Here is a 26,430-nt window from a genome sequence, read left to right as displayed (position 1 = left end):
CTTTGCCAATTCCACGCCTCCTCTACATTTCTGATACGGGATACAGCTCACATACGTGGAGTAGGGATTATTTCAGTTGGCAGCAAAAAAGACAAGAGACACTGAATCTATTAACAACCAAGCAAAGCAATAAATGTAGAATTTCAATAAATCATCATAATCCAATGTTCAATAAACTTACTGAACACTAATGTTAAAAAGCACTGCTTGATCATAATGAATGCATTAAAAAAAACTTAAAGCCTGGCCCTATTCATGTGAACTTGGGAGACAAGTCTGAAAAGAGACTTGAAATCAACAGTTAACCAAGTAATATAAAAAGTAACAAATTTATGTTTGGATAAGATCAGATTTACACTAGATACCAAGACCATGCTAACTGTGCTAGGCAAGGAGAAGGTAGAACTAATCAAAGTTAGCTACAAGTGACTTTTGACCCTTACTTATACAACTTTATCATTTAAAAAATTATACAGTATTGCCTTGTAGCAAAGACTACGATTTCTCCCAATATCCTTTCTCCCTTTCTATCTCATTAGTTACCCACTCACTAAAACCGTTTTTAGCTATGCACATGGCTACCTAGAATAAAGATACTGAAAGTGATACGTACAGCTGAAGAAGCAAATCCCTTCTGTTTCCTTCCTTCCTACTGCTGCAATGTGGACATGGTAGTAAAATCTCAGACCACGTAGATGAAAGCAACTCTCCAGGAATGACAGAGTAACAAGAGAGAAGGGGCATGGATCCCTAACAGTACCATAAAAGACTATGAAGTCTATTTTGCCATTATCAATTTGGGTATTTATGTAAGAGAAAAAAAGAAAAACTAACATTTTGGATTGCTGTTACAGTAGCCAAATCTGTATTTTAATTAACATAAACTCCAAATATTTACTATCCCTTAAAGTTCACACAGAGTCAACAGAACCAACTGAGAGTTGAATCTATTGTTCAGCCTTCATGTATTTCCATAAGATTGGGATAGTGGTAGAAATAATGTTTCCCAGCAGGTATCATTCAAAGACTTCCAGAGGCATTCATGAACACTGAATATGGAGTAAAAATGTTGAAGATAGATAATGTTAATTCTGTACACAGAAGTCCCTCAGGAGCAAGGGAAGAATATCCACGACTACTGCAGGGAGTTGCCAAAAGAAAAGGTGGTGTTTTTGGTGCATACTTTTATTAGACTAATATTTTAAAGCATTTCATTCAATCTTGCCTATGCAGAAAAATTTATCCAACTAATAGACACAATACGGCTCTGGTGCTTGCAAAATGTTCTTGGAAGTACATTTGATTTGGGGGAACTATTTTGATATTTCCATGATATGAAATGAGTTTCCGATAACTGAAACATAATTCATACACTGGACATCTATTTCTATATGAATAGAAATCTAATATGGGTTATACTTAAAACCATTTGACTCACAACTGGAGTCAAGGAACCACTTACGTTGGGGTTCCCTGCATAAAAGAAATTCCTAAACATAAATACTTAGCAGATTCATCAGGCTCTGTGGCAATGTAGCAAGATGGAGGTAACTGCCAAGCAGGGGTTGTTCTAGGAAACCTATTTTAACTATCAGTAGAATTTTTCTGTAATTGTGAAATACACTGTAAACAGAAATCTTTTTTGATAAATAACTGCAAGATCAGTGAGAGGTGTTCAGATGGAAAACAATATGGGGAGCATAAGTGCTGATATGAGTGTAAGATGATCACATGAGCACCTCAAGTTTGAGGATTAAGAATGAACTGCAGGTCTCACGAGGGTTCAGGACCAGGGAGACAATGAGTATTTGTAAACCAAACAAAAACCACTGGAACACTTTAACCTCTCCCTCGAGGGCAGAAAGGCCAGGGGCTACTCAGCAGCGGACAGGGGAATAGTAATAAAGTAGGGTGTGTCTGCTGTTGAGGAGTTTAGGAACCAACTGGGGAAACAGCCGCATGCTAAAGAGCATTACCATCAGTCATAATCAGGTACATAATGAGGAACTTTGCTGAGGTCAGATATATCGGTGTAGACTCAAGTGGTCAGGAAAATCTTCAGAGAACAGGTAGATCCTGAACTGATCTTGAAGGATGGTAAGATTTACACAGCTGGATGAGAGCATGCTGCACATGAACAGGTAAGGAAGGCCTCAAGGCAGAATTCAGCCAGCCGAGGCAGCCAGATTCTTCCCCTGAAGACAGGTCCATCTGTCTACAGCGCCTTCTCTTCTCTCAGGACACTAAAGTTCTTTAAAGAAAACTAGATGTTCTTTAAAAACTGGATCAGTGACCAGGTCAGTTTGTGAAAGATGTGCTAAAATGCTGAAGTTTCTTTTCTATAGTACGTTTCAAAGCTTTTAACATACCAGTGTATGCTGTGAAATCTCTGAGGGGATGATACAATATGCAACACTTATCAAACTTACTGGCCCAAAACCCCTTTTTAAAGTAATACCTGCTAATACACCTTGGTTCATAGAACACAGTTCAGAAAGTGCTACTTGGTGGTACTGAATCCCACCTGAAAAGGTAGGCTCTGCAGTCAGCCTAGGTTTGAACTCTAGTTGTTACCCACAAGACCAAGTGACCTTGGGCAAGGTAATTTAACTTCTCTAAGCCACAAATTTCCTCAACTGTAAAATGTCAGAAGATTAAATTAAGAATGTAAACATACCTAAGAGTTCAGTATAAGTTACTTATTAGTATTTGATGCTCAATTTTCAGACTAGAATTTGGCTCCCCATATGGATGAGGAGTGACTGTGCTGACCTGTTGTGTTAGTATATGAGTATAAATAAATGCATAATGTCTGTATGTATTTAAGATGCAAAGATATAGAAAAGAAGAGCCCTATCACCTGAGTGAAATAAGTGTAGTCCAACTACGCAATGACTAAAAGAAAAGGTATTGTTTTAATTTTTACATATTCATAATATGAAGGAAAATGAGAAAATCCTGGAGTGGCTGAGTTGCATCAGGAGAAAGAAAAGAGAAATTATGCTTCATGACACACAGACTATAGGAGTAAGACTAATAAACAAAATTAAGAAACCAATATTTTTATTAAACCTCATATTTAACCCCATGGCAGTGACTTAAATTTCTTAATACTAACTTACTAGGCAGAAGTTTAAAAGCTTTAGAGTGTTTAAAGTCCACAACTTTAAGTTATGAACTATGTTGGGGTAAAGAATAGGGAAGAGATAGTGAAATAAATAACTGCCACAAAATAGTTGCTCTTCTAGTGATGGCTTCTGTTTCTCTTCATTTAATTGCTGGTTTTGCCAGAAAGCACTCCAAGTTTCAGCAATCTTAATAGACCATCTTATAAAATTCAAAATCATGCCTTGGTTTTTTTCTCGAGGGCAGGTGAAAACATTTTGCAAATGTGGTTTATATGACAATTTCAGATCTCTAATTCCCAGCACACAGGTTTTTTTTTTTCTCTAATGTCCTCTTTCCTTACACCATCTCAATACTAAAATGACCAGATGGTTAAAAAAAATTACAAATCTATACATCTCCTAAAAACAATTAAAATATTTCTACAGTGAAATTAAAAAAGCAATCCACAGAGTTTATTTATACTGTGGACTATGTCTATGTATAGTACATATATTTAGGCAAGAAATACACCAAATAGCTAATGATAATTATCTTTGGATAGGATGGGTTGTAGATAATTTTGTTTCTTACTTGCTTTAACTTTGTAATATTTTCTACAATGAACATACATTCTTTTTTTTCTTAATGTAAATGTATTTTAAAAGTAAGTAGGCCGGGCGCGGTGGCTCACACCTGTAATCCCAGCACACTGGGAGGCCGAGGCGGGTGGATCACGAGGTCAGGAGATCAAGACCACCCTGGCCAACATGGCAAAACCCCGTCTCTACTAAAAATATAAAAAAATTAGCTAGGCATGGTGGTATACACCTGTAATGCCAGCTACTCAGGAGGGTAAGGCAGGAGAATCACTCGAACCAGGGAGCTGGAGGTTGCAGTGAGCCAAGATTGCACCACAGCACTCCAGCCTGGTGACAGAGCAAGACTCCATCTCAAAAAAAAAAAAAAAAAAGGTAAGTAAACAATAATATTTTCCTCTTTCCTCATTTGAGAACACTGGTTCATTTAAGGATATAACTTTTAAGGCAAAAGTCTAAAAGTCCAGGAGAAAAGACAATATTCAGCCCTCCTTCACTTATAATTCAAAATAATGAATTCATAATAAGTTTGCAGAACTTAAGTATTTTCATTTTTAAAGCACTCTTGAAACGATGTACAAATCATGGTGCTCATCCAAGAAGAAGGAACAGAAGGAAGGAAAAACAGTATGTATAAAAGTGCAAGTTAAACCCTGCCATAGAAGCTCTGATAAACGTATCTAAAGGAAGCACAAGAACATTGCTATGAAGTTGATTTTATGTCTACTTTACAGATGAGGAAAAGGAAGCTCTCAGAAAGTAAATCACTCGGCCAAGCTCACTAACGCTATTAACAGTGATTGCACCAGCATTTTAACCCATGTCAGAGTCCATGTGTACTTTTACTATATAATGATGTCAGCTTTTATTTTTAATCCACCAGCTGCCACCTTGTCCTTGGGGAGCTATATGTTACACAATAAGGAAAATTACACATCAATATAATTTCTCTAGAAAATTTAGTATTCATAAGGATTAATGTTCATGGTTATCAACTCCATTTTTTTTTAAATAGACCCACTCATCCTTCCGACTCCCCAACCCCAAGACAAATGATTGGCTTAAGCCATGACCTTGTACTATATAGCAGGCCCCTCCTTCTTTTATGTGGCACATACTTATCTTCTTCCTACACCTTAAAGCTCATTCTCCTTGCCCTATGCCCAAGCTCTCATAAGGAATACCATAATCAAGTTGAATGTAATTTCCCTAGGAATCTTTCAAATTGATTAAGGATGTGTTTGAGTTTTTCAAAATCTCAATGAGACAGTGACAAGAAAACATCACTAGGATAGCAGCTTATCCCAAAACCATAAGATTGCTAAATCTCTTGAACCTAAATAATGCTTATTTATCTCTTTCCTGACTAGCACACGGTTCATACAAACTATAGACTGTAAGATGTATACAAGGAAATTAAAAAACAAAACAAAACACACTTTCCCAGCAGCACAGATTTAACCCCCACTACTTCCTCGTAACTTGTTACAATACAAAGTTCTGAATTTAGTATTCCTAAACTATAGGTCCTTTTTGCTTGTGCTAAATATCTACTACATTTTAATTCATTATACTGCCTGGGACAGGAAGCATTTAAGCAGTATCATAAAATAAGAAATGCAGTACCTGTATTATTTTAAGAATAAGGAATTTCTCTCAATCAAGTATGATAGTAATTAAAACCCTAAATTATACTAGCTTCTTTTCCCCAAAAGGAATTTTTCCACTTTTTTTTTCTTTGAGAATCATTGATCTTCTTCACTCCCAGTAGTAAGTTAAGCATCTAAGAGACACTGTCCTTTCAAGATTCCAGATGCCACCCTGTACACCATTTACACTGTACGTATACTTAACATGTGCTGCCCATGCTGCTACACACTTTCACAGTGGTGAAGAGAATTCAATGAACCTGAGTCTTCTCTGGGCAAGGCAAAGGTGATTTCTGACTGATAACAAGCAAACTGAAACAGATCAAATTTCTCATGCATTTTGCTTCATGACAAACCTGTTAAAGCATGGTGATTTTTGTTTTGCTTTTTTACTTTTTTGGTTGTCAGCTGTTACCAATGTATTTTTTAACGTACACATGGAAAATCCTAAATAAAGACAAACAGGAGTATCAGTACTGGTCCATGGATTTAAGAAATTAGGTAAATCAATATGTATCTAAATGGAAAGTACCAGAAATAAATCAGGAACCTGACTTAAGAAGGCACTGTATATGTTCTGATCTTTTTTACCACTTAAATATGGTTATCATGTAAAACTGTGGCAAGTGGCCCAATGCTCATAGACAGCTGACAAGAAGTAATGGGGATGGAGTGAAGCAGATTGAAACATCAGTGTTCAACTTTCAGAATATTAATGTTTCAAAGTACCGAAAACCCTCTCCTAAAGCAGTAATTTTTTTACATCATCAGGAAGATGTTCCATATAGTAATTTAAATTTGATTTGATTTTCATCACTGCATATACAAGGCAATTTTAAATTAAGCCCACATCAACCCAGGAAAATTTGCAGTCCGTTGACAGAAAGGAGCCTTGTGCCAGAAAACCCAATCCCTAATCTTTCTCCCATTCCTGCTCAATCACTGATCTTTAACTTTCATCATTCATCCCTCTCAAGACCTGTGGTATTTCAAAGGATATAACAGCCTCTTAATGCAGCTCTTAAAAAAAAAAAAAAAAAAAAGTGCAGCATGTGAGAGGAATAGTGGGTGGGGGTGCACAGAGATGACACAGAGAACACATTTTTTTTTAAAGTTCCATTATCTCTAATTTTAGAAATGAAATTTTGTTTTCTCATTATCACTGGCTGAAGAGTTAAAGGTTCGGTTACCTTTTACCTTTAATTAAAAAGTATCAGGTACACAGAGAAAAAGCTGTGTGTGTGTGTGTGTGGTGTGTGTGTGTTTCTGTGTGTGGATTATGAGTAACCTGCTAGCCTCACCATTCAAAGGTTTGGTTATCTTTAATTTAAAAGTATCAGGTACATACAGAAAAAGCAGGGTGTGTGTGTGTGTGGGTGTGTGTGTGTGTGTGTGTGTGTGTTTCTGTGTGTGGATTATGAGTAACCTGCTAGCCTCACCATTCAAAGGTTAGGTCATCTTTAATTTAAAAGTATCAGGTACATACAGAAAAAGCAGTGTGTGTGTGTGTGTGTGTGTGTGTGTGTGTGTGTACTATGAGTAACCTGCTAGCCTCATCAGTCAGAGGCAACACGCTGTTGTGTCTGTGTGTGTGTGTGGGTGTGTGTATTATAAGTAACCTGCTAGCCTCATCATTCAGGGGCAACATGCTGTGTGTGTGTGTGTGTGTGTGTGTGTGTGTGTGTGTGTGTGTGTGTGTATTATGAGTAACCTGCTAGCCTCATCATTCAGAGGCAACACGCTGTGTGCCCACATGGCAAGTTTACTTTTTCAGGCTACCTGCAGTCAATAAAATATACAACTGATATTTTTTATCCTTAAAAGAATCATTCTTACTTTTAGCTCCCACTGGAACTCAAAAGAAACTGACCAATGAATCACTCAAATTCCAGGCCTCATAATCAGAGAAAGGAATCCACTGTCCCAAGGGAGAAAAAAATAGATTGTAGTTATTTTTAAAAATAACTAAAGGAATAGTAGGAAAAGTATCTCAATTCACCAGAAAACAAAGATACTGAACAAATGTATATTACTTTTGCTGTTAACCTTAAGTTTTCTAATTTTCTATATTTTAAAAAGCATCTATTCCTTAACTGACACTTACAACTTCCTTTTAGTTATTCTTTCTGCATTTATCAGCCCTTTGAAATCATAAATCATTACACAAGACATGTTATTTTTAAACATAAGTACCTGTCACTTAAGCTAAAGAAGTAGATGCAAATAAGAATAAATGTTTCAAGCCATTCATTTATCTTTAGGAAGTGATTTTTGCCAACATATAAGAAAGATTTTAACATTTACTTTTATCTTACTGTTACCAGTTAACAGAGCGGCGGTCAAGGATGATAACCGCTTCTTACAAAACATGATTTTACCACTGTGAAACTATTAGACTCTCTAGCTGTGATTCGCTTTCCATTTAGTCATAGTGTATAGGCTGATCAAACAAGAGTGGCTGTACTCTTCTTGCAGTCATAATTAATGGAAAGTAAGACGAAGCCACATTCATTAAAACCTTCCTCAGATTTTCAAATAGGACAGTGGGAAAAATAATCTGAGAATGACCATACAGTATATACGTATTTTGACCAATACTTGGATGATACCGGCAGTTCCTTTCTCAGGCTAAGCAAACAGCAGGACCTGGGAAAAGGCATGGTATTTTCAGCTCTATTATGTTTGCAGGTGATTCCACTCTTCAAGATTTTCAAAGTTAACAGCTGTGCTTTCACGTACCCTACATTTATTTTAAAATAGAAGTGTTACATGTGCCATGATTTAGAGTCTAAATGTTAGCTATAAGAAGAGGAATAGAGTTACCTTAATTTCATACAGAAAATGTATTTCTTTAAAATACCAAGGTATTTAAAAATCATCCTCTCTTAGTACATTTTTAGAATGGAGAATTTTAGAAAATTATTTACTAAAGTATTTTTTTCTCTACTACCATGATCTCCCTGGACTGTAAGCAAATTTATTTTCATTGATCACTAAAATGGAAACATTCTCCAGCCTCTTTGACGAACACGGGACTTAGAATTTCCTCTGAGGCCATCACACAGGGAGCAACAGTTAACGAAACTGCAGGCCTGTATATCCCCATTTCAGCAATCTTTTGCTTAAATGTTCAAATATAATTATATATTTTAAGTGATAAAAATTTCCAATCTTGACAGTAATCTTTTAGTTTAAGAACATCTACCACAGTAGAAAAATCTGCATGTGTAAAGTAATAAAATTTCAGTCATTTCTATTCCATTACTCTAAAAAGCACTTTGTAGTCATTTATTCTGTACCATAATTTGAGAGCTTATTTGCCAAAAATCTAATGGATTTTTAAAATTCATTTTAAATCATCCTGGCAAGAACTAGCAGATTTTTGAACAGGGGTGTTTAAACACTTTCTTTCAAACGAAGATGTAAAACTCTGCAAACAGATTGTAAAGGCACAGCACACCTTGCTGTATTTGAGATTAAAAGATTAAATCTGTTGGATTAGGCAATAAGAAACACAATGATCAAATTGTCTAATAAAAATTGCATGGCAAGATACTGAACTGCCAGAAGAAAACTACCAGGAGAAGGGTAAAGATTTAAGTCTTCTCAAGTAAGCACAATCAAAACCTATATCCAATGAAACAAACATTTTAGAAAATACCTAAGACAAGTTTTGAAATGGCTATGCAAAGTATACCTTTGACTTCCAGGTACACAGGCTTTTATTAACAAAGAACTGGGCAGGTGCAATGGCTCACGCCTGTAATTCCAGCACTTTGGGAGACCAAGGCAGGCGGATCACCTGAGGTCAGAAGTTCAAGAACAGCCTGGACAACATGGTGAAACCCCATCTCTACTAAAAATACAAAAATTAGCCGGGCATGGTAGTGGACGCCTGTAATCCCAGCTACTCGGGAGGCTGAGGCAGGAAAATTGCTTGAACCTGGGGGGCGGAGGTTGCAGTGAGTCGAGATTACGACTGCACTCCAGCCTGGGTGACAACAGTGAAACTCCATCTCAAAAAAAAAAAAAAAAGGAACGCCAATATGATGAAATATATTGCATGGTAAATTTTTCTGGGCAAATAATTTCTTTCACAAATATGTGTTTTTCATAACAACATTAAACAATCAAGCAAAAAAAAAACTTAATTGACTTAACCTAGACTGTTCCTAAGTCATTTTTAAAATGTTTATATAAATGACCATAAACTATAAATCTAAACAGAATTGGAATCTTCCTATAATGATGCTATTTTCACATTTTCCATTTCTAAATATCATTACTCAGATATCTTTTATATATCATGGCAAAATGACACTTGCATGACTCACTTAAGTATACTGATAGTTTTAATTTATGCTAGGGTTGTAAGGGAACTATTTTTGCAATAATAAATGTTAAAAAGTATACAAAATATTTACTTCAAATCTACAGAATAAAAAATTTGAAGTACAGCAGTAAGTACTGACAAGAACTTCTAGAGAACTTCACACATCATGACTTAAGGGCTTCTTTTTTGCTATGTGCAACTGTACTTTACTGTTCTTTTTTTGTTTTGTTTTCTATTTAGGCTTTCTAAGGAATATATTTTTTAAAAACCAAATTCTCACAGAAGCATAAAGATACTACACTGATGTTGTCATGATATCACTTCTCTACAAGTGTTAATTCTTAAAATTCTGTGAAACGGCTCAAAGGGGTCTCTTCATACTACATTAGGAATTGAAACTGTTGTTTCACTTTAATAACTAGAATCAGTGGGTTCCAAGGGTTCCACTTGTAGAAGGAGTTAGGCAATTGCACAGTTGTAAAAGCTACTTGCAAACCTTGCTCACATTAAAGTATGTCTTATCAGGTTTGGTTTGTTTGTTTTATAAGCAACCAGGTCTTGCTATATTGCCCAGGCTTCTAGCCTCAAGCAATTATCCAGGCTCAGGCTCCCAAAATGCTAGGATTATAAGCATGAGCCACCACACCTGGCTGATGTTTCTATTAAAAGGAAAACCAAAAGTTAAAGGAGAATTATAAATACAAACAGTTTAATAAATAAAAATGCTGACATACCCAACTTCTGATAAGAGTGAACTCCCTCCAAAAAAGTTTTGGCAATTTCTCAGTTACTGCCTATTTAAGATATACTTATATAATAAATAATACCATTTCTTTTTATAAGGTACCAGCAAATACACAGTTTCCATAGGAAGCATAGCTTTACCAGTGAATACATAGTTTTCATAGTAAACAGCTATGCATAAAAAATAATTTCATAAAGGTAACTACAAATGCCAAAATTACACTTAAGCCAGATAATCATTGAGCATGTTAAGTTTACTACTGAAGACAGTAGCATACCTCTTGAGGCTCAGATGTATTCGTAAACCCAGGGAATTGGTAAAAATTAAAATTAAAAAATGACTAGGCCATCTACTCTATTCTCATACAGAATGGTTTCCGATAGTATGTGACTTAATTTTAACTCATCCAGTTTAAAATATTCTTGGTAATAACAGATTCCTATTGTTTAGAAGCCTATTCGCAGACTAGTTGGTATTGATATAATACTGTAGTTAATCGTACCTTCTAGATTTGGGAAACCAGGCTGCTCTGCTCCAATTCTATAAACCTAATTACATAATGTAAAGTTAAATTTTTCCTCAAGTTTCAGTGTACCAGTTCCTGTACTCAGTGAAGTGAATCAGGTCTCCCTGTCGGCATGTTTAAATGCTTCTTGGGAGTGATGCTTGAAAATGCTTCGAAGGCTGGGGAGCCCAGAAGGGAATTTATAATGGTGCAGAAATGAGAACATTTCTCATTTGGAAATATTCAGGATTCTTGCAAATGAAGCAACTGAAAGTTAGCTCTTCCCTCTCCAAAAAGACATAGGCCTTAGGTGACTGCAGTTCAAGTTGTCTCAGTGTTGCTTTCAGGATCACAGGGATGAACTATAATTTAATGATAAACCTCATTTTTAAAAACTAAGAGTATTGAAATGCTGAGCATACATTTTCTCTACGCTGAGAATAGCATAGTTTTGCTATTCTGTTTTTTTAATACCCTTCAGTCAACTTAATGTACTAAAAACTAAAAATTGCCTAATGTTCTTAGAATAAAATTTATTTTCCAACTTTAAATATTAAATCGGTTTTCTAGTCACAGCTTTTCAAATCACTGGATTTCAGAATTGAGTGAAAAAATGACTAATATGTGTTGCAATATCTATCTTATATGGTATTATATATGATCACAACTAAAATATATATACATAGGTGCGCACGTGTGCATGCACACACATACACACACACACAGACACACACACACACACACAGAGTTGTGGGTAGGGAGAGGTGGAAAGGCACATAAAGTTATGGTAGCCCAGATATAACCAAAAATGGGTTAAGTTCCTCTTTGATAGTTACAGTTCTCTAATAAAACTTTTTCTCTATTTGTATTTTTCCCATAGTGAAGATGACTCTTCATGACCTGAACTTCTTTATCAACTGAACCAGTTTTCCTGGGCCACAATATTTGCTGAGATGCTAATGATGCTGCTGCTGTAGTCCCTCTCTAGACCAAAGTACTACTGGTTAGCTTAGCAGGCAGGTAATGCTTCCACAGCCACTTGTTTCAGCTTTCATTTTATTCAGCTCTCAAATATTGTCACATTTGAATTTGCTGATGGCCCTGCCCTTAAAGAAATTATTTTTGCTCACAGTTAGGCAATATTGTCTAAGTCATTTTACTTCTGTATATGCCTTCTTTCATCTCTCCCCACCAACCTCCTAGAGCCTAAAAGAAGGCATTTTCCATGTTTCTTCTTAATACACACATTTTTCTCCTCCATCCACACAGGTTCCTTTAACTTACCAAACTGCTCCCTGGGCTTCAGACACCACCCTCTGGCCAATGAAATGCATCCACTTCTGATTCCATTCTGAGCTCCATCGACCTGGTTAAGACACCTTCACTTGACTGACCTGTGGTCCATAAAATACTATATGCCAAACCAAACCAAACTTTTCATTTTCATTTTGCAGCCCCAAAATCTATATAATCTCTAGACTGGCACTCCTCAAAGCATGATCCCTGGACCAGCAGCATTAGCATCCCCGGGGAACTAGTTAGAAATGCAAATTATCTGCTCTACCACCCTAAATCTACTCAATCAGAAATTCTGGGGATGGGGACAAGTAATCCGTTTTCTCACACCCTCTAGGTGACTCCGAAGCCTAAAGAAGTTTGAGAGCCAGTGCTTTGGACAGCTGTATTCCTTCTAAGGGCATCAACATCCTTTCCTTTACCATCAAGAATGATTCCTCCTCCCACTGGTCAATTCTATTATACTTCCATAATCTCTTCCTCTGTATTCAGTTTCTAGGTCCTTCTCCTTAGTCTAAGCTTCATTATATCCTTCGGACATAATTCTCTCCTCACTGAAATCTAGCTCGCACTGTTTCCAGATTATTCCTTATAGCCCAGCTCTGACCATTCAAAGTCTTTCATGGCTCAGATTCTATTTATCTTTCTAGGGTCCTCTCTTCCATTCCACCCCTCTCCAACCCAATTTTCAGCCATGTAGTCCCCAGGATTGGTCACAGTCATTTATGCTGTTGCACACAGTCTCCTCTGTCCTCATCTCTCCAGCATGTCTTTTTATAAGACAAGCTCTCTGACAGCATCCAGCCCCATACACTAGATACTCCTTTCTCTGTGATCCCAGAGGACTCAGTGGATTTAATACAGTTTTTGTCTTACCCACCACAATTGTTTACTTGTGCATCTGGCCCACAAACTGTGGCCAAAAAGGGTTATTACTCATTTTATTTATCTAGGAACATACATTTTAAGCAAGACATCCATATAATTTACCATCCAACCCAGGACACTTCTGAGAGTGAAAGGATAATAATGGCTAATGGGCAGCAAATGTAAACTAAAACAAATAATCACCCTGATAACAGACCACAGGAGCCACACACCCCCATCATCTGAGTCCTGACTACATCTTCAAGCTCATCCCGTACTGTACTCCCTCCAAACTCAACAAACTCCAGCCATACTGGCTTCAAACACTCCAGCCTCATTCCAACCTCAGGAATTTTGCACTGCTCCCTCTGCCTGGAACGCTCTTCCCCCAGATTTGCATGACAGTCTTACACTTACTCCTGAAGTCTCTGCTCTGGCCATCACCTTCCCTGACATTCCCTGAGTGGTCCCTTCCACCCCATTCTCTTTTTTTTTTTTTAATTTTTTTTTTTTTTTTGAGATGGAGTCTCGCTCTGTCGCCCAGGCTGGAGTGCAGTGGCGTGAGCTCCACTTACTGCAACCTCTGCCTCCTGGCTTCAAGCAATTCTCCTGCCTCAGCCTCCTGAGTAGCTGGGATTACAGGGGCATGCTACCAAGCCTGACTAATTTTTGTATTTTTAGCAGAGACGTGGTTTCACCATGTTGGCCAGGCTGGTCTCAAACTCTGGACCTCAAGTGATTCGCCTGCCTAGGCCTCCCAAAGCGCTGGGATTACAAACATAAACTACCGCACTGGCCTCCCATTCTCTTTCATATTACCACGTACAGATGCTCCTCGACTTACCAGGGGTTACACTCTGCAACAAACCCACTGTAAACTTGAAGAATCATAAGACATCTTAAGTCCAGATGTGCTCAGACTTATGACAGGGTTACACACCGATAAACCCATTGAAAAGTCAAAAATCGTAAGCTGAATCATGGTGAGTCAGGGACCATTTACATTGTCTTCAGTGTTTATCTGAAATTACCCAGGTAGCGTCTACACAGCCACCTTTCAATGTAGTCCATATGTACTCGTCTGTGTTGTTAAAAACTGTAGTGCAAGATCAGAGAGCACAGCTCTGCAGTTAGAACACCTAAGATTGAATCCTGGCTCTACAATTAATTAAGTGAATAACCTTGGACAAAGAGTTCACCTCTCTATACCACGACAGTCTCATCTATAAAGTCGGGATTCCTTCGGACTTGCAATAGAGGGTGGTTGTTACAAATAAACAACCAAATACATGTAGAATATTTATTAGGCCCAAAGTAAGGATTCAATGTATGTAAACTATTGTTGCTGTTATTACTGAAATCCTTAATTTAGTTACTTTTCAGATTGTACATTCATTCTTCAGGAATGAGAATTGAAATTCAAAATATGAACAAAGACAATTATCTAGTTAGAGGCTGAATAATCACTATCATTTTCCTGCATTCAATAGCTACTCAAATCTTGCTGACCAACTTTTTTAATAACTCAAGTTAGAATTTCCACATATTCTGTTTACAGATGGCTTAAGCTCAGAATTTTGCTTTTCATTCATGATGAATTATTTTCTCCCTTCCTCTTTCTCCAATTTACTATTGTCTAACAAAGTTGATACAGAAACCCAAACCGTATCTCACACGTTATCTCCCATCCCATGCAACTAGCCTAAGTCACAAAATAGACTGCTGTTCAACAGTTTTCATTCTCTCTTTACTAATAATTGTGCATTCCCCAAAGGCCATTTTAAGCCTTCTCCACCTACTGGTTTGACTACTGATGAAACATATCCTTGTGACAGTTCTTATATTATTTCTTTACATTGCTACTGGATTAAGGGATAGCTCTCCCCACCCCCAACTAGACTGTGAGAGCAGGAACTCCCACTTCAGGTGTTCTCAGTATTCTTCATGAGGTCTTAGGGAGGGGAGGATGGGGAGGGGGAAGGGGCAAGCAGGTGGTAACAGGGCTGATGCCTGACCTCACATAGACCACTGGATGGAAAACATTTCCACAGAAGTGATAAATACAGCAATTCTTAGGAATTCACCAAACATTTCCGAAATGTTCAGACCTATGTGGGAGACATAAATGGATGTACCTTAGTTTCTTTGAAAAACATTTAATAATGTGCCTTCCATAAAATTAGCACCAGGAAAGATGGAGGAAATACTCAATAAACAGGAAACATGAACCCTGCCTTCAAAGGGCACATGGTCAGTGGTTGGAAGCCTTGTTTGGTTTAGAGGACACCTTAGGAAACATGAAAGCTTCTGATTATCAACCTAGAAAAAAATGTAGATGTATGCAAAAGTTCCACATTAATTTCAGGAAGTCCCCAGGCTTCTCAGATTTGGTGATGTGGGATTTTTTAATCATTATTATGTGTTGGGGGAGAAGGGGGATGGGACATTGAAAACAGCAAAGAAAACGAAAACCAATCCTAAGGCATGTAGCCTGGGAAACTGAGAAAACAGTGACCACTTAAGACACTACACTTTCACTAAGTGATAGCTCCATCCCTAATAGTATAAACAGAGCTTCCATTTGAAATACAATCTCATGTTCAAGGGCAGAATTTTTCAGGTTACAACTGATCATCACTGAGATAAAATGGCTTTGGTAAGGTGGAACTTGACTGCCAGGGTAATCAATTCAGCCACTAATCCTCATTTAAGCTATATTCCTTTCAAACCTATTAGCTTGCCTATCACATAAAACCTCTCGGCCTAGTAGTTCCTGAATTAGTCCTATTATGTACACCCTGAACCTAAGTGGCATTAATGACTTGACTAAAGTTGCATTTGCATATCCAAAGAGTCATTAGTTTACACACAGCTTCTCACCAGTACTGAATTAATGCAGGGGTCTCCAACCCCGGGTCATGGACAGGTACCAGCCCATGGCCTGTTAGGAACCAGGCTGCAGAGCAGGAGGTGAGTAGTGGGCTGGCAATCCAGCATTACCGCCTGAGCTCCGCCTCTTGTCAGATCAGTGGTGGCAGGTTCTCACAGGAGCATAAACCCTATTGTGAACTGCATGCAAGGGATCCGGGTCGTGCACTCCTAATGAGAATCTAATGCCTAATGATCTGAGGTGGAACAGTTTCATGCCCAAAACATCCCCCACCCAACCCAACTCCCCCAGTCTGTGGAATAATTGTCTTTGACGAAACCGGTCCCCGGTGCTAAAAAGGTGGGGGACTGCTGTTTTAATGGATCTGTCAACATTTCCCTTAAAAACCTTTATTTTCAGAGGCTTATGAGTCAACTGTAGACAGTCACTCAGGGCTAAAACCTGGGATAAATGGTGTTAGTCTGAGACATAATTTATTTAATTAAAGGAACTTTCTGTGCTTTGCAAGTCTAAACAGATAATCTTAATAAATGCTGACCTTAAAATATCCAGGGGACAAAGACTAAAAAAAAAAGCGTCCCATAATCATAAAATACAATACAAGAAGGTATACATTTTGCTTTGAGAACTTTCCATAATGGAACAAATAATCTATCACCCTAGGCCTCCTGACACCTTCACTACCATATCCGATCGCCAAATCCTGATGCCTTTGCATCTTTAGGAGCTCTTGAATCAATTTATTTTTTTCTATCTCTACCACCGCCCTGCCAATCTAAGCAAGGATTTTGTCCCACCTGAATAATGACGACCCCCACCAGGACTCCTGCTACCTGTTCTATAGACAAATACATACTTTCTGTAGGCAGCCAGAGTGAACTTTTCAAAACACAAATCCACTCTTCCCTACTTAAAATCCTTCAACGGCTTCTCACCGCACTTAAGATCTCCTCCTTAGCATGGACTACGAAACCCATGCTTTCCTGTGTGGCATCATTCTACTTGTCACTCTCCACGTTCCAACAATATCTATCTCCTAGTTTCTCACTATTTCACTCATGCTACCTCCTGCCTCAGGACCTTTGCCCAAATGCTCCTTCTCAAGAATGCTGCCACCCACTTCCAGATTAACTACTTTTCTTGAAATGTTCAGATTTCACCTCAAAAGTCAGAGTAGGCAGCTAGGCAGAGATGAGCAGGGCAGGAAAGGCCCCCACCACCAGGAATGTCAGGTGGCCATCAGGTGATGGTCAGGCAGTTGTTAAACTCTCTGAAATAATAATTGGTCGCAGCCAACACCATGGAAAGGCAGTCTCCCATTAGATAGAAAACACCTAAAGCTGGTTATCAGCAGGTTCCCACTAAGATCTCAGGAGTTGGGCAAGTGGGCTCCACCATGTGCACTAATGGGCAAAATGGCAGCTTTTAACTAGTATATGCCCTTCCTCTAGGAAGGCTCAAATGGTAAGGGAAAAATGCCTCAAGTGAGCATGAGTAAAACTTCAGTAAACACACTGCATGCAGCCCCTCCCCGCTGCTGGTAGGCCACTGCGCATGCAGACAGCCCACTCTAAGGGAATAATCATGGGAGAAGAAACACAAACCCTGGAATCATGCCAATGTATAAAACCCCAAGTCCAGGGTCAGACGGGGTACCTAGATTTCTCAAGTAGCCCACATGGCCCTCTTCAAAGTGTACTTCCTTCCGTTCCTGCTCTAAAGCTTTTTAATACTCTCACTCCTGCTCAAAAATTTGCCTCGGTCTCTCACTCTGCCTTATGCCCCTCCAATAAATTCTTTCCCACAGGAGGTAAGAATCGAGTTGCTTCAGACTTGTATGGATTTGCTACTGCTAACAGTCATTTCTTCAAGTAAGGCTTTTATGACCAAATTCCTCCATTTTCTTGCCCCCTATGGTTTTCACTATGAAAGCAGTAGCACAATTTTTATTTATATATTTATCGAGGTTTGATTGCTGTGTGGTTTTTACAAGATCCATGAGATTAAGGACAAGGAGTATTTCCTTAACAACTAGTACCATGCCTGGTACATAACTGGCACTCAAAAATGTTCAAATAAATCAATATTTAAAATCAGACAACAGAATATAATCGGAAATGTAAGGTCATTTTTCACATCATTCACCTCAGAGAAAGAGCAAGAGGCCCAGAGATGGGAAGGAAGGAAGAAACATGTTTCTTTTGTCTTGACTCCACAGGTGGACAGACCTAAAACAAGGAAATAGTGCAGATGAGGAAGGACCATCCCAAGTTGTCAAGGCTGTAACAGAATTTAGTGTCTGAAATACTCATCGTTCAAGACAAAAAGTGGCACAGGGTGAATGGAGCCACAGGCATAAGCTTGCTGGAGTAGAGGCAGAGCCCATACCTGGTAAACTGGATCGTTCAGGCTATTTAAAGGGATCCAAAGAAGTCCATGTGTAGATCAGCATTAAAGAGAAGCAGAGATCTCACAATGGGTGGAATATATGCAACAATCACCGAAGTAAAAGAACCACAAGGGGGAGGAGAAACTCAGGAGTCAGAATCTTCCCTACAGGATTTGTCCTTCTAGCATTGTACCTTAAAAGCTCCCAGGTTAGTCTTTATTAAAGGAAGGCAATAATCCCTTATTTATGCTCTTATTATTTATAAGCTACACTTTAAATTGGTTGTATTACTATTTACCTGGGAAGCCAATAAAAGGGTCTTTCTTGCTCTTCTGATACCTAAGCATTCTTCTTAATGTTAATTATGTTAAGTCTTTAAAATCTACCTTTTGTTTTTGACAAATGACAGAAATTACACTGGATCCACTGAGAAACTTTATCAAGTACACTGAAACAAACAAAAAATCAAGATATCATCACCTTCTTTATCATCACCATATGGTACTGAAATGGGCATTATGGCCCGTCCTTTATTTGCACTAATAAAATATTTCACGAGTTGGCAAGTGATGCTGATGTTCTGCCACCTCTTTAAAAGACCATCAAAAGGGCGGGACATTCTGAACCTAGCTAGTTTTGTCAGTTTTTCATCAGTTTCTCTACCAGAAAATAGGGGGTTAAACGTTTCTAGCTACATGTAAAAAGCCATTTGATTACTTAAAACAAATATCCTCAATTGCAATATTCAGCTATCCTTTGTCAGTAAGTCATATTCAGAGCAAAATCATAAAAAGATCACCATCACTCCATGAGCTGAGAAGCTTAAAACCGCAAATGTACTGAAAAGGAAAACTGATATTTTTATTACTAGCAATTTAGATGACTTAGATGGGAATCTATCCCAGATATTACAAAGGGATTCCACTGCTGTAGAGATTTCAAATACTAAAACTTCCAGATTACATCTAATCTCATGATATAGGCAAAGAGCTGATAATGGGATCTCCTCCTAGGATTCTTACTCTTGAAAGGACGCCACAAGCCTTTTTGCCCAACTTCCTGATGCTAACTTTCCAGAAGGGAAGTTAAATAAACATGACATAGAAGCGATGCTGATCACATTTGCAAAAAGCACTTTACAACAGAGATAGCGACTCGACTCCTCCTGCAGCCCCGCCGTCTCGGCGGTCGTGAGCCCCTCACATCCTCTCCTACCCCCACTGGCAGCCGGCCCAGTTGGCTGTCCCAGTGGGTAGGAGGAAGCAGGGGGTGCAACGGTTCATCCGGGGGGAAGCAGGTCAGGGTCGGGGGCGAGAACGGTGCGCGCCGCCCGCTGCCGAGTCAGGGAAGCCACAGTGGCCGCGGTCCCTTCCCCGTGCGGCGCGGCTCCGGTTAACTAATGTTCCGAGGCGCCTGACTAAACCCTCCAAATCCAAGGAATGTCAGCGCTAACACTCGCGCCCTGGGCGGCAGACAAATGCGTCCCAGCGGAGCCGCCGCGAGCTCCGCGCCGCCGCTCCCCTCGGCGTCGGCCTGAGCGAGCCGGCAGCCGGCGCGGGGCGGCCGGGCGCCGACACAAGTTAGTTTTCCGGCCCAAGAAGCCCTGCCGCAGCCAAGGAAGAGGAACTGCTCCTCCTCCCCCGGACAGAGCCTGAGCACTGCCAGAGCAGGGGCTTCCCCAGGCGCTGAGAGCTAGGGGCTAGGGGCGGCGGGCGGGGACGCCCCTCCGCCATCTCCGGCCAGCCGCCCCTCCCTCGCCCAGGGACGCGAGGGGGACCGGCGGTCCGGGCGAGGCCTCAGCTGCACATCGCACCCCGGCTCCCCGCCGCCGGAGTTGAGGGGGAGGCGCGCTCTCCGTAAGAGCCGGAGGCGGGGCGCCATCGCCCTCCCACTACCCGGCGGGCGGGCCGGGGGAGCCCGGGGCTGCGAACACCCCCAGACGGGCGGCTGCGGGAGGGGAGGCTGGACCAAGGGGCCTGGTCCACCGGACCAGCGGTGGCGGCATCGGCATCTCGCCTCCTTCAGGCCTGCACGCGCCACAGGCCGCAGCCTGGACCAACCCCGCGTCCCCGGGCCGTGAGCGCTGCGGTCCCGGCCCCCAAGAGTGGGACGCCGGGCGGCCGCGGCCCCCCGGACCCGGCTTTCCGCCCGCTCCGCCCGCAGTCCCAGCGTGGAGAGCGGCCGCCCGAGCCGCTGCCGCGGCAGCGCGGGTGTCGGCGGCTGAGCCCGGGGCGGGGAAGAGCGGAGGAAGGGGCGGCGAGGGGGCGGGCCGGCGGCAGCCAGGGAGGTCGAGGTGCGCGGGGCTCGGCACCCCCTCGGCCCGCGCTGCGCCAGCACCACCTGCGGAGCTGCGGTGCCCACGCCGTGCCGCGACCCCGCCGCCCCCTGCTCCCTCCACACGCGGGCAAACAAAACAAGTTGCCGGTCGCTGCCGCCGGAGGGGGCCGGGCGGGTCACTCACCCTCATTCTGCTCAGCAGGCTTGGGTCGTCCGGCCGCGGGGTCAGGGAAGACCAGAGGACCACTAGCCCCAGGAAGCTTCCCACCACCAGCAAACTGCGTAAGATGAACCCAATCTTCAGCCTCATCTTCCTCCGGCGGCGAGAGACTCACAGCCCGGCGCAGCCGCCGCCACCGCTCTCCCCTCCCTCCTTCCCCCTCCTCCGGCTCTCCTCCTCCTCTTTCCCCCACCCCTACCGCTACGGCTGCCGCCCTCTCCGCTGCCTGCCCTTTCCAGCTCCAGATCCGGAACTCCCCTCGGCTACACCTTTCCCCGGGCTCTTCCCTCCGCCCCTCCCCGCGGCCCCCTCCTCTCCGGCGGCCACCGCAGAGCTCCGACTGACCCGTGTGCCTCGCTCTGCCAGGCTGCCTTCCTCTCTTCCTGCCCCCTTCCAGATCCGCAGTCCCCTGCTCTCCACGCGAGCCCCCTTCACAGTCCCCTGCTACCTTGCAACTAACTTGCACTTTCCGCGAGTCTGGTCCTTAGCCTTTGCCCTGCAGCTCAGCTCCTTAAAGCTTTCAGATCCCCAAACTTTTATTGTAATTATGGACCATAACTCCGTCCTTAACGCCTGTGCCCTCCGAGATCCCCTGGCCCGCCGCCCCCTTCGTTGGACCTGGAGTCGCTCTTGTCTGCACCTCTCCCTTAGACCCACTTCCCTGAGCCCCCTGCCGAGAGGCTTTCAGGAAGCCAACCAGGAAGTGGGACTACCGCTGCTGCTGCAGCAGTTCCACGTGGCTGATTTATAGCTGAAGGGTTTTTTTTTTTCCTTCTTATTGATTGTTCTTGCTTTTTCACACAGCTCCTTAAAGTGGTGAATTTGTAACCGAAAGGCCCAGGTGAGGTGAGGTGCAAATATCACTGGATTGGAGGAGCTCACTGGGAAAGCCAGTATTCCTCCTGAGCTAATGAAAAGAAAGGCTGTCGTCTTATGCCAAAAGCAATACCAGCCTTGTTCACGGGCTGATAAGTTTCAAATCCAAGGACCACGGATTTCAACTCCACCCTCATTGCCTCCCTTAGACCTGATTTTTGCCACTTGATTTCTGCTTTTCAAACGCCTTTTCTGCCTGTGTTACCTAAATTACACAGGAAAGGATATTGGCAAGTGTTTAGCCAAATGCCCCACCCTGAGGAAATAATTTTTCTGCCCATATCTCCCAATAAAGATGCCTATGCCTTTATGCCTTTATAGCAGAATGTACGTAATTACATTATCAGTGTACTATACCCTAAACTGCTAATTTAAATTTAAATCGAACAAAACGTTTTAAGATTTTATCCTAAGTGTTTTGGGTTTGTTTTTTTTTTTTTGGAGATGGAGTCTCGCTCTGTCGCCCAGGCTGGAGTAGAGTGCAGTGGTGCGGTCTTGGCTCACTGCAACCTCCACCTCCCAGGTTCAAGCAATTCTCCTGCCTCAGCCTCCCCAGTAGCTGGGACTACAAGTGCACACCGCCATGCCCGGCTAATTTTTTTTTTTTTTTTGTATTTTAGTAGAGACGAGGTTTCAAGGTGTTGCCCAGGCTGGTCTTGAACTCCTGAGCTCGGCAATCCGCCTGCCTCGGCCTCCCAAAGTGCTAGGATTACAGGTGTGAGCCACCACGCCTAGGCTGTCCTAAGTTTTAAGATGGTGACAGCTGATTCTTTTTTCTCATACCGTCTCATATCTGCAAGTTTTTTGCTTTAAAACAAAGCCCAGTTATGTAAAGTTTTACAGTGAAACAATTTCAATCATCAAGATAGATAAAGAATTGTACCAAACTACCTTCATGTGCTTTTTGGCTTGGCTTACAATAGCTAGTATATCGGGTATATCGGGGAGTTCTGTAGATGCCATAATTTCAGAATTTCCACAAAATATCTGTAGTGATATCCTCATGAACAGCATGGTTCCGGAAATGTAGAATGGATTGTAGTTGGGTGTATTATTGGTTGGCGGAATGACTGTACATCATATTGTATAAAAGTCCGTTATACAGAGTACCTGGAAGAGGGACTGTCAAGTGTTAAACACAGATCACTGCTTGACTTAGCATTTATATCAGCCCCTTAGGTTAAAACCAGTTGTTTTAAGTAGAAGATGAGAGAGATTTTGCCTAAGACCATTTTTTTTTTTTTTTTTGTGACAGAGATCTAGAGTGTGTAATTCACGAAGTATGAATCTGCTGGGTAATGTGATATGAAAAGCGAATGCACCATTTCTTGGTGATGATTCAGGTCAGCGTTGGGACCCAGGAATCTCCTGTTAATCAGTACCCTGGTGATTTTGATCCAGGTAATCTGGGCACCACCTAATGGAGAAACACTGAAAGGAAGCAAGGTGGGGGTGGGGGGGAGGTTGGGAAAAGTCTTATATGGATATATTTGGAAGGCAGGAATAGGCTCATTTATGGACTCAACTTGAACTGTTCAGAAGTGAGGTGGACTCTTTTTCTTTTTTATTTATTTATTTTTTGAGTTGGGGTCTTGCTCTATCACCCAGGCTGGAGTGCAGTGGCACATCCATAGCTCACTGCAGCCTGGAACTCCTGGGCTCAAGTGATCTTCCCACCTCAACCTCCCGAGTAGCTAGGACCACAGGTGTGAGTCATCATGCCCAGCTAATTTTTTTTTTATTTTTTGTAGAGACGGGGTCTATTGTCTGGTCCTGTTATCAAGGCTGGTCTAAAACTCCTGGCCTCCAGCAATCCTCCCTTTTTGGCCTCCCAAGATGCTGGTATTACAGACATGAGCCACCATGGCCCACCTGGACTGCTTTTCGTAGGAGACAGTTCCCTAGGCAGAGACTGGGCTTGAAACAGGTAACTTACAAGGCATCTTGTGATCATAAAAGAATAATTCCATTTGAAATCAGCAGCTGAAGTTCACCTGAATAATTAAATCTTTCACTTGTGTTATTGTGTCCGGAATTGGTGGGTTCTTGGTCTCACTGACTTCAAGAATGAAGCCGCGGACCCTTGCGGTAAGTGTTACAGTTCTAAAGGCAGCGTGCCCGGAGTTTGTTCCTTCTGATGTTCGGATGTGTTCGGAGTTTGTTCCTTCTGGTGGGTTCGTGGTCTTGCTGGCTCAGGAGTGAAGCTGCAGACCTTCGCAGTGAGTGTTACAGCTCTTAAGGTGGCGCGTCTGGAGTTGTTCGTTCCTCCCGGTGGGCTCGTGGTCTCGCTGGCTTCAGGAGTGAAGCTGCAGACCTTCGCAGTGAGTGTTACAGCTCATAAAAGCAGTGTGGACCCAAAGAGTGAGCAGTAGCGAGATTTATTGCAAAGAGTGAAAGAACAAAGCTTCCGCAGTGTGGAAGGGGACCCGAGCGGGTTGCCACTGCTGGCTCGGGCAGCCTGCTTTTATTCTCTTATCTGGCACCACCCATGTCCTGCTGATTGGTAGAGCCAAGTGGTCTGTTTTGACAGGGCACTGATTGGTGCATTTACCATCCCTGAGCTAGACATAAAAGTCCTCCACATCCCAGTCAGATCAGTTAGATACAGAGTATCGACACAAAGGTTCTCCAAGGCCCCACCAGAGCAGTCAGACACAGAGTGTCGATTGGTGCATCCACAAACCTCCAGCTAGACACAGGGTGCTGATTGGTGTGTTTACAATCCCTGAGCTAGACATAAAGGTTCTCCACATCTCCACCAGACTCAGGAGCCCAACTGGTTTCACCCAGTGGATCCCGCACCGGGGCTGCAGGTGGAGCTGCCCGCCAGTCCCGCCCCGCGCGCTCGTACTCCTCAGGTGGTCGATGGGACTGGGTGCTGTGGAGCAGGGGGTGGCGCTCATCGGGGAGGCTCCGGCTTCACAGGAGCCCATGGAGGGGGTGGGAGGCTCAGGCATGGCGGGCTGCAGGTCCGGAGCCCTGCCCCGCGGGAAGGCAGCTAAGGCCTGGTGAGAAATTGAGCGCAGCGCCGGTGGGCTGGCACTGCTGGGGGACCCAGTACACCCTCTGCAGCTGCTGGCCCAGGTGATAAGTCCCTCATTGCCCGGGGCTGGCAGGGCCCACCGGCTGCTCCAAGTGCGGGGCCCGCCAAGCCCACGCCCACCCGGAACTCCAGCTGGCCCGCAAGTGCCACGCGCAGCCCCGGTTCCCACTCGTGCCTCTCCCTCCACACCTCCCTGCAAGCTGAGGGAGCTGGCTCCCACCTTGGCCAGCCCAGAAAGGGGCTCCCACAGTGCAGCGGTGGGCTGAAGGGCTCCTCAAGTGCCGCCAAAGTGGGAGCCCAGGCAGAGGAGGTGCCGAGAGCAAGCGAGGGCTGTGAGGACTGCCAGCACACTGTCACCTCTCATTATTTTCACAGGGGAGACAGTTTTTTATTAAGAAGGTAGGAAGCTTTATTTTTACTGTTATGAGTATAGCTGGGCAAGTATGCAAATGGAAAGTGATACCTATCATCAGAGTATTGAGGATGGTCCTTTGGAGGTCCTAGTATTCTGAGAACATCCTGCCACCACTACCACCCCCCACCTTTAGTTTTACACATAGAGAACTTAAAATACGTGTGAAAGAGTATATAGTTATACAGTTGTATATTGATGAATAGGTACGTAGTTGTAAAAGTTTATGTTTCTCTGAGTCCTAATAACTTTTAAAAGAAACTGCAAGTAAACTAACACAGGAACAGAAAATGAAATACTGCATGTTCTCACTTATAAGTGGGAGCTAAATGATGAGAACACTTCGACACATAGAGGGGAACAACACACACTGGGGCCTATTGGAGGGTGGAGGAGGGAGGGTGGGAGGAGGGAGAGGATCAGGAAAAATAACTAATGTGGGTACTAGGCTTAATACCTGGGTGATGAAATAATCTGTACAAACCCCCATAACACAAGTTTACGTATGTACCAAACCTGCACATGTACCCCTGAACTTAAAAGTTTAAAAAAAGTGCAAATATACCTTAAAACATATGCCCATTGCAGTATTTGCTGGGAGGCAGCCTTTGTAGGGTTGACAGAACTTGTTTAGAAAATGAGGAGCTACATTCAAAGCTTCAGTCAAGATAAATCACATACCTCTCTGAACCTCGGGCTTTTATCTGCCAAATAGTGATTACAATACTCAACCTCACAATGTTCTCAAAAGGAATAATTGAGGTCAAGTACATATACAAATATAAAGTACAATTAGTGTAATGGAACAAGTCTCAGGTGTGTGTGGCTATAATTCTTGTTTTTATGAATGCTGCAGTTCCTGGGATAATAGTCACTAAAGAAGAGGGTAGAGACTAGAACTGAATGAGATGGACATAGAGATGGCCAAGAGAAGCATCGTCTTCTGCCAAGTCATGGGGTCATGTGTGGTGGATGGTGATGTGGTGTCCTCAGCTCAGAGTCCAGCTGGGGGCTCAGAAGCAAGGTAACTGAAGGGAGAGAATTATTTGAGCACCTAGTGTGTGTAAGATGCTTCACATTTATTATTTCACCTAACCTCTACACAACCTGATGTGGGTGTTACTTCTCTCAAGCTGGGATTCAAAGCAGGTTTTTCCAACCTCAGAATTCTTGCCAGACTGACTAGCCTTCTGCATCTGGAACAAATGTTTTCAGGCAGCATAA

At 42.3% G+C, this 26,430-nt stretch overlaps 1 protein-coding gene across 2 annotated transcripts in view; it reads right to left on the bottom strand.

The window, feature by feature from the left end:
* The window catches only part of GALNT7 (polypeptide N-acetylgalactosaminyltransferase 7), a 154,774-nt gene extending 133,496 nt beyond the window's left edge, over window positions 1–21,278 (bottom strand). For both annotated transcript variants that reach the window (XM_030816330.1, XM_030816331.1), the window contains exon 1: window positions 20,840–21,278. In XM_030816330.1, coding sequence (XP_030672190.1) covers window positions 20,840–20,965 — 126 coding nt within the window. In that variant the 5' untranslated portion in view covers window positions 20,966–21,278. The remainder of the gene's footprint in view (window positions 1–20,839) is intronic.
* Between the last annotated feature and the right edge of the window lie 5,152 nt (window positions 21,279–26,430).

The sequence above is a fragment of the Nomascus leucogenys genome, chromosome 7b, assembly GCF_006542625.1.
Source record: "Nomascus leucogenys isolate Asia chromosome 7b, Asia_NLE_v1, whole genome shotgun sequence".
Taxonomy (NCBI): Eukaryota; Metazoa; Chordata; class Mammalia; order Primates; family Hylobatidae; genus Nomascus; species Nomascus leucogenys.
This window is presented reverse-complemented; position numbering and strand designations above follow the sequence as displayed.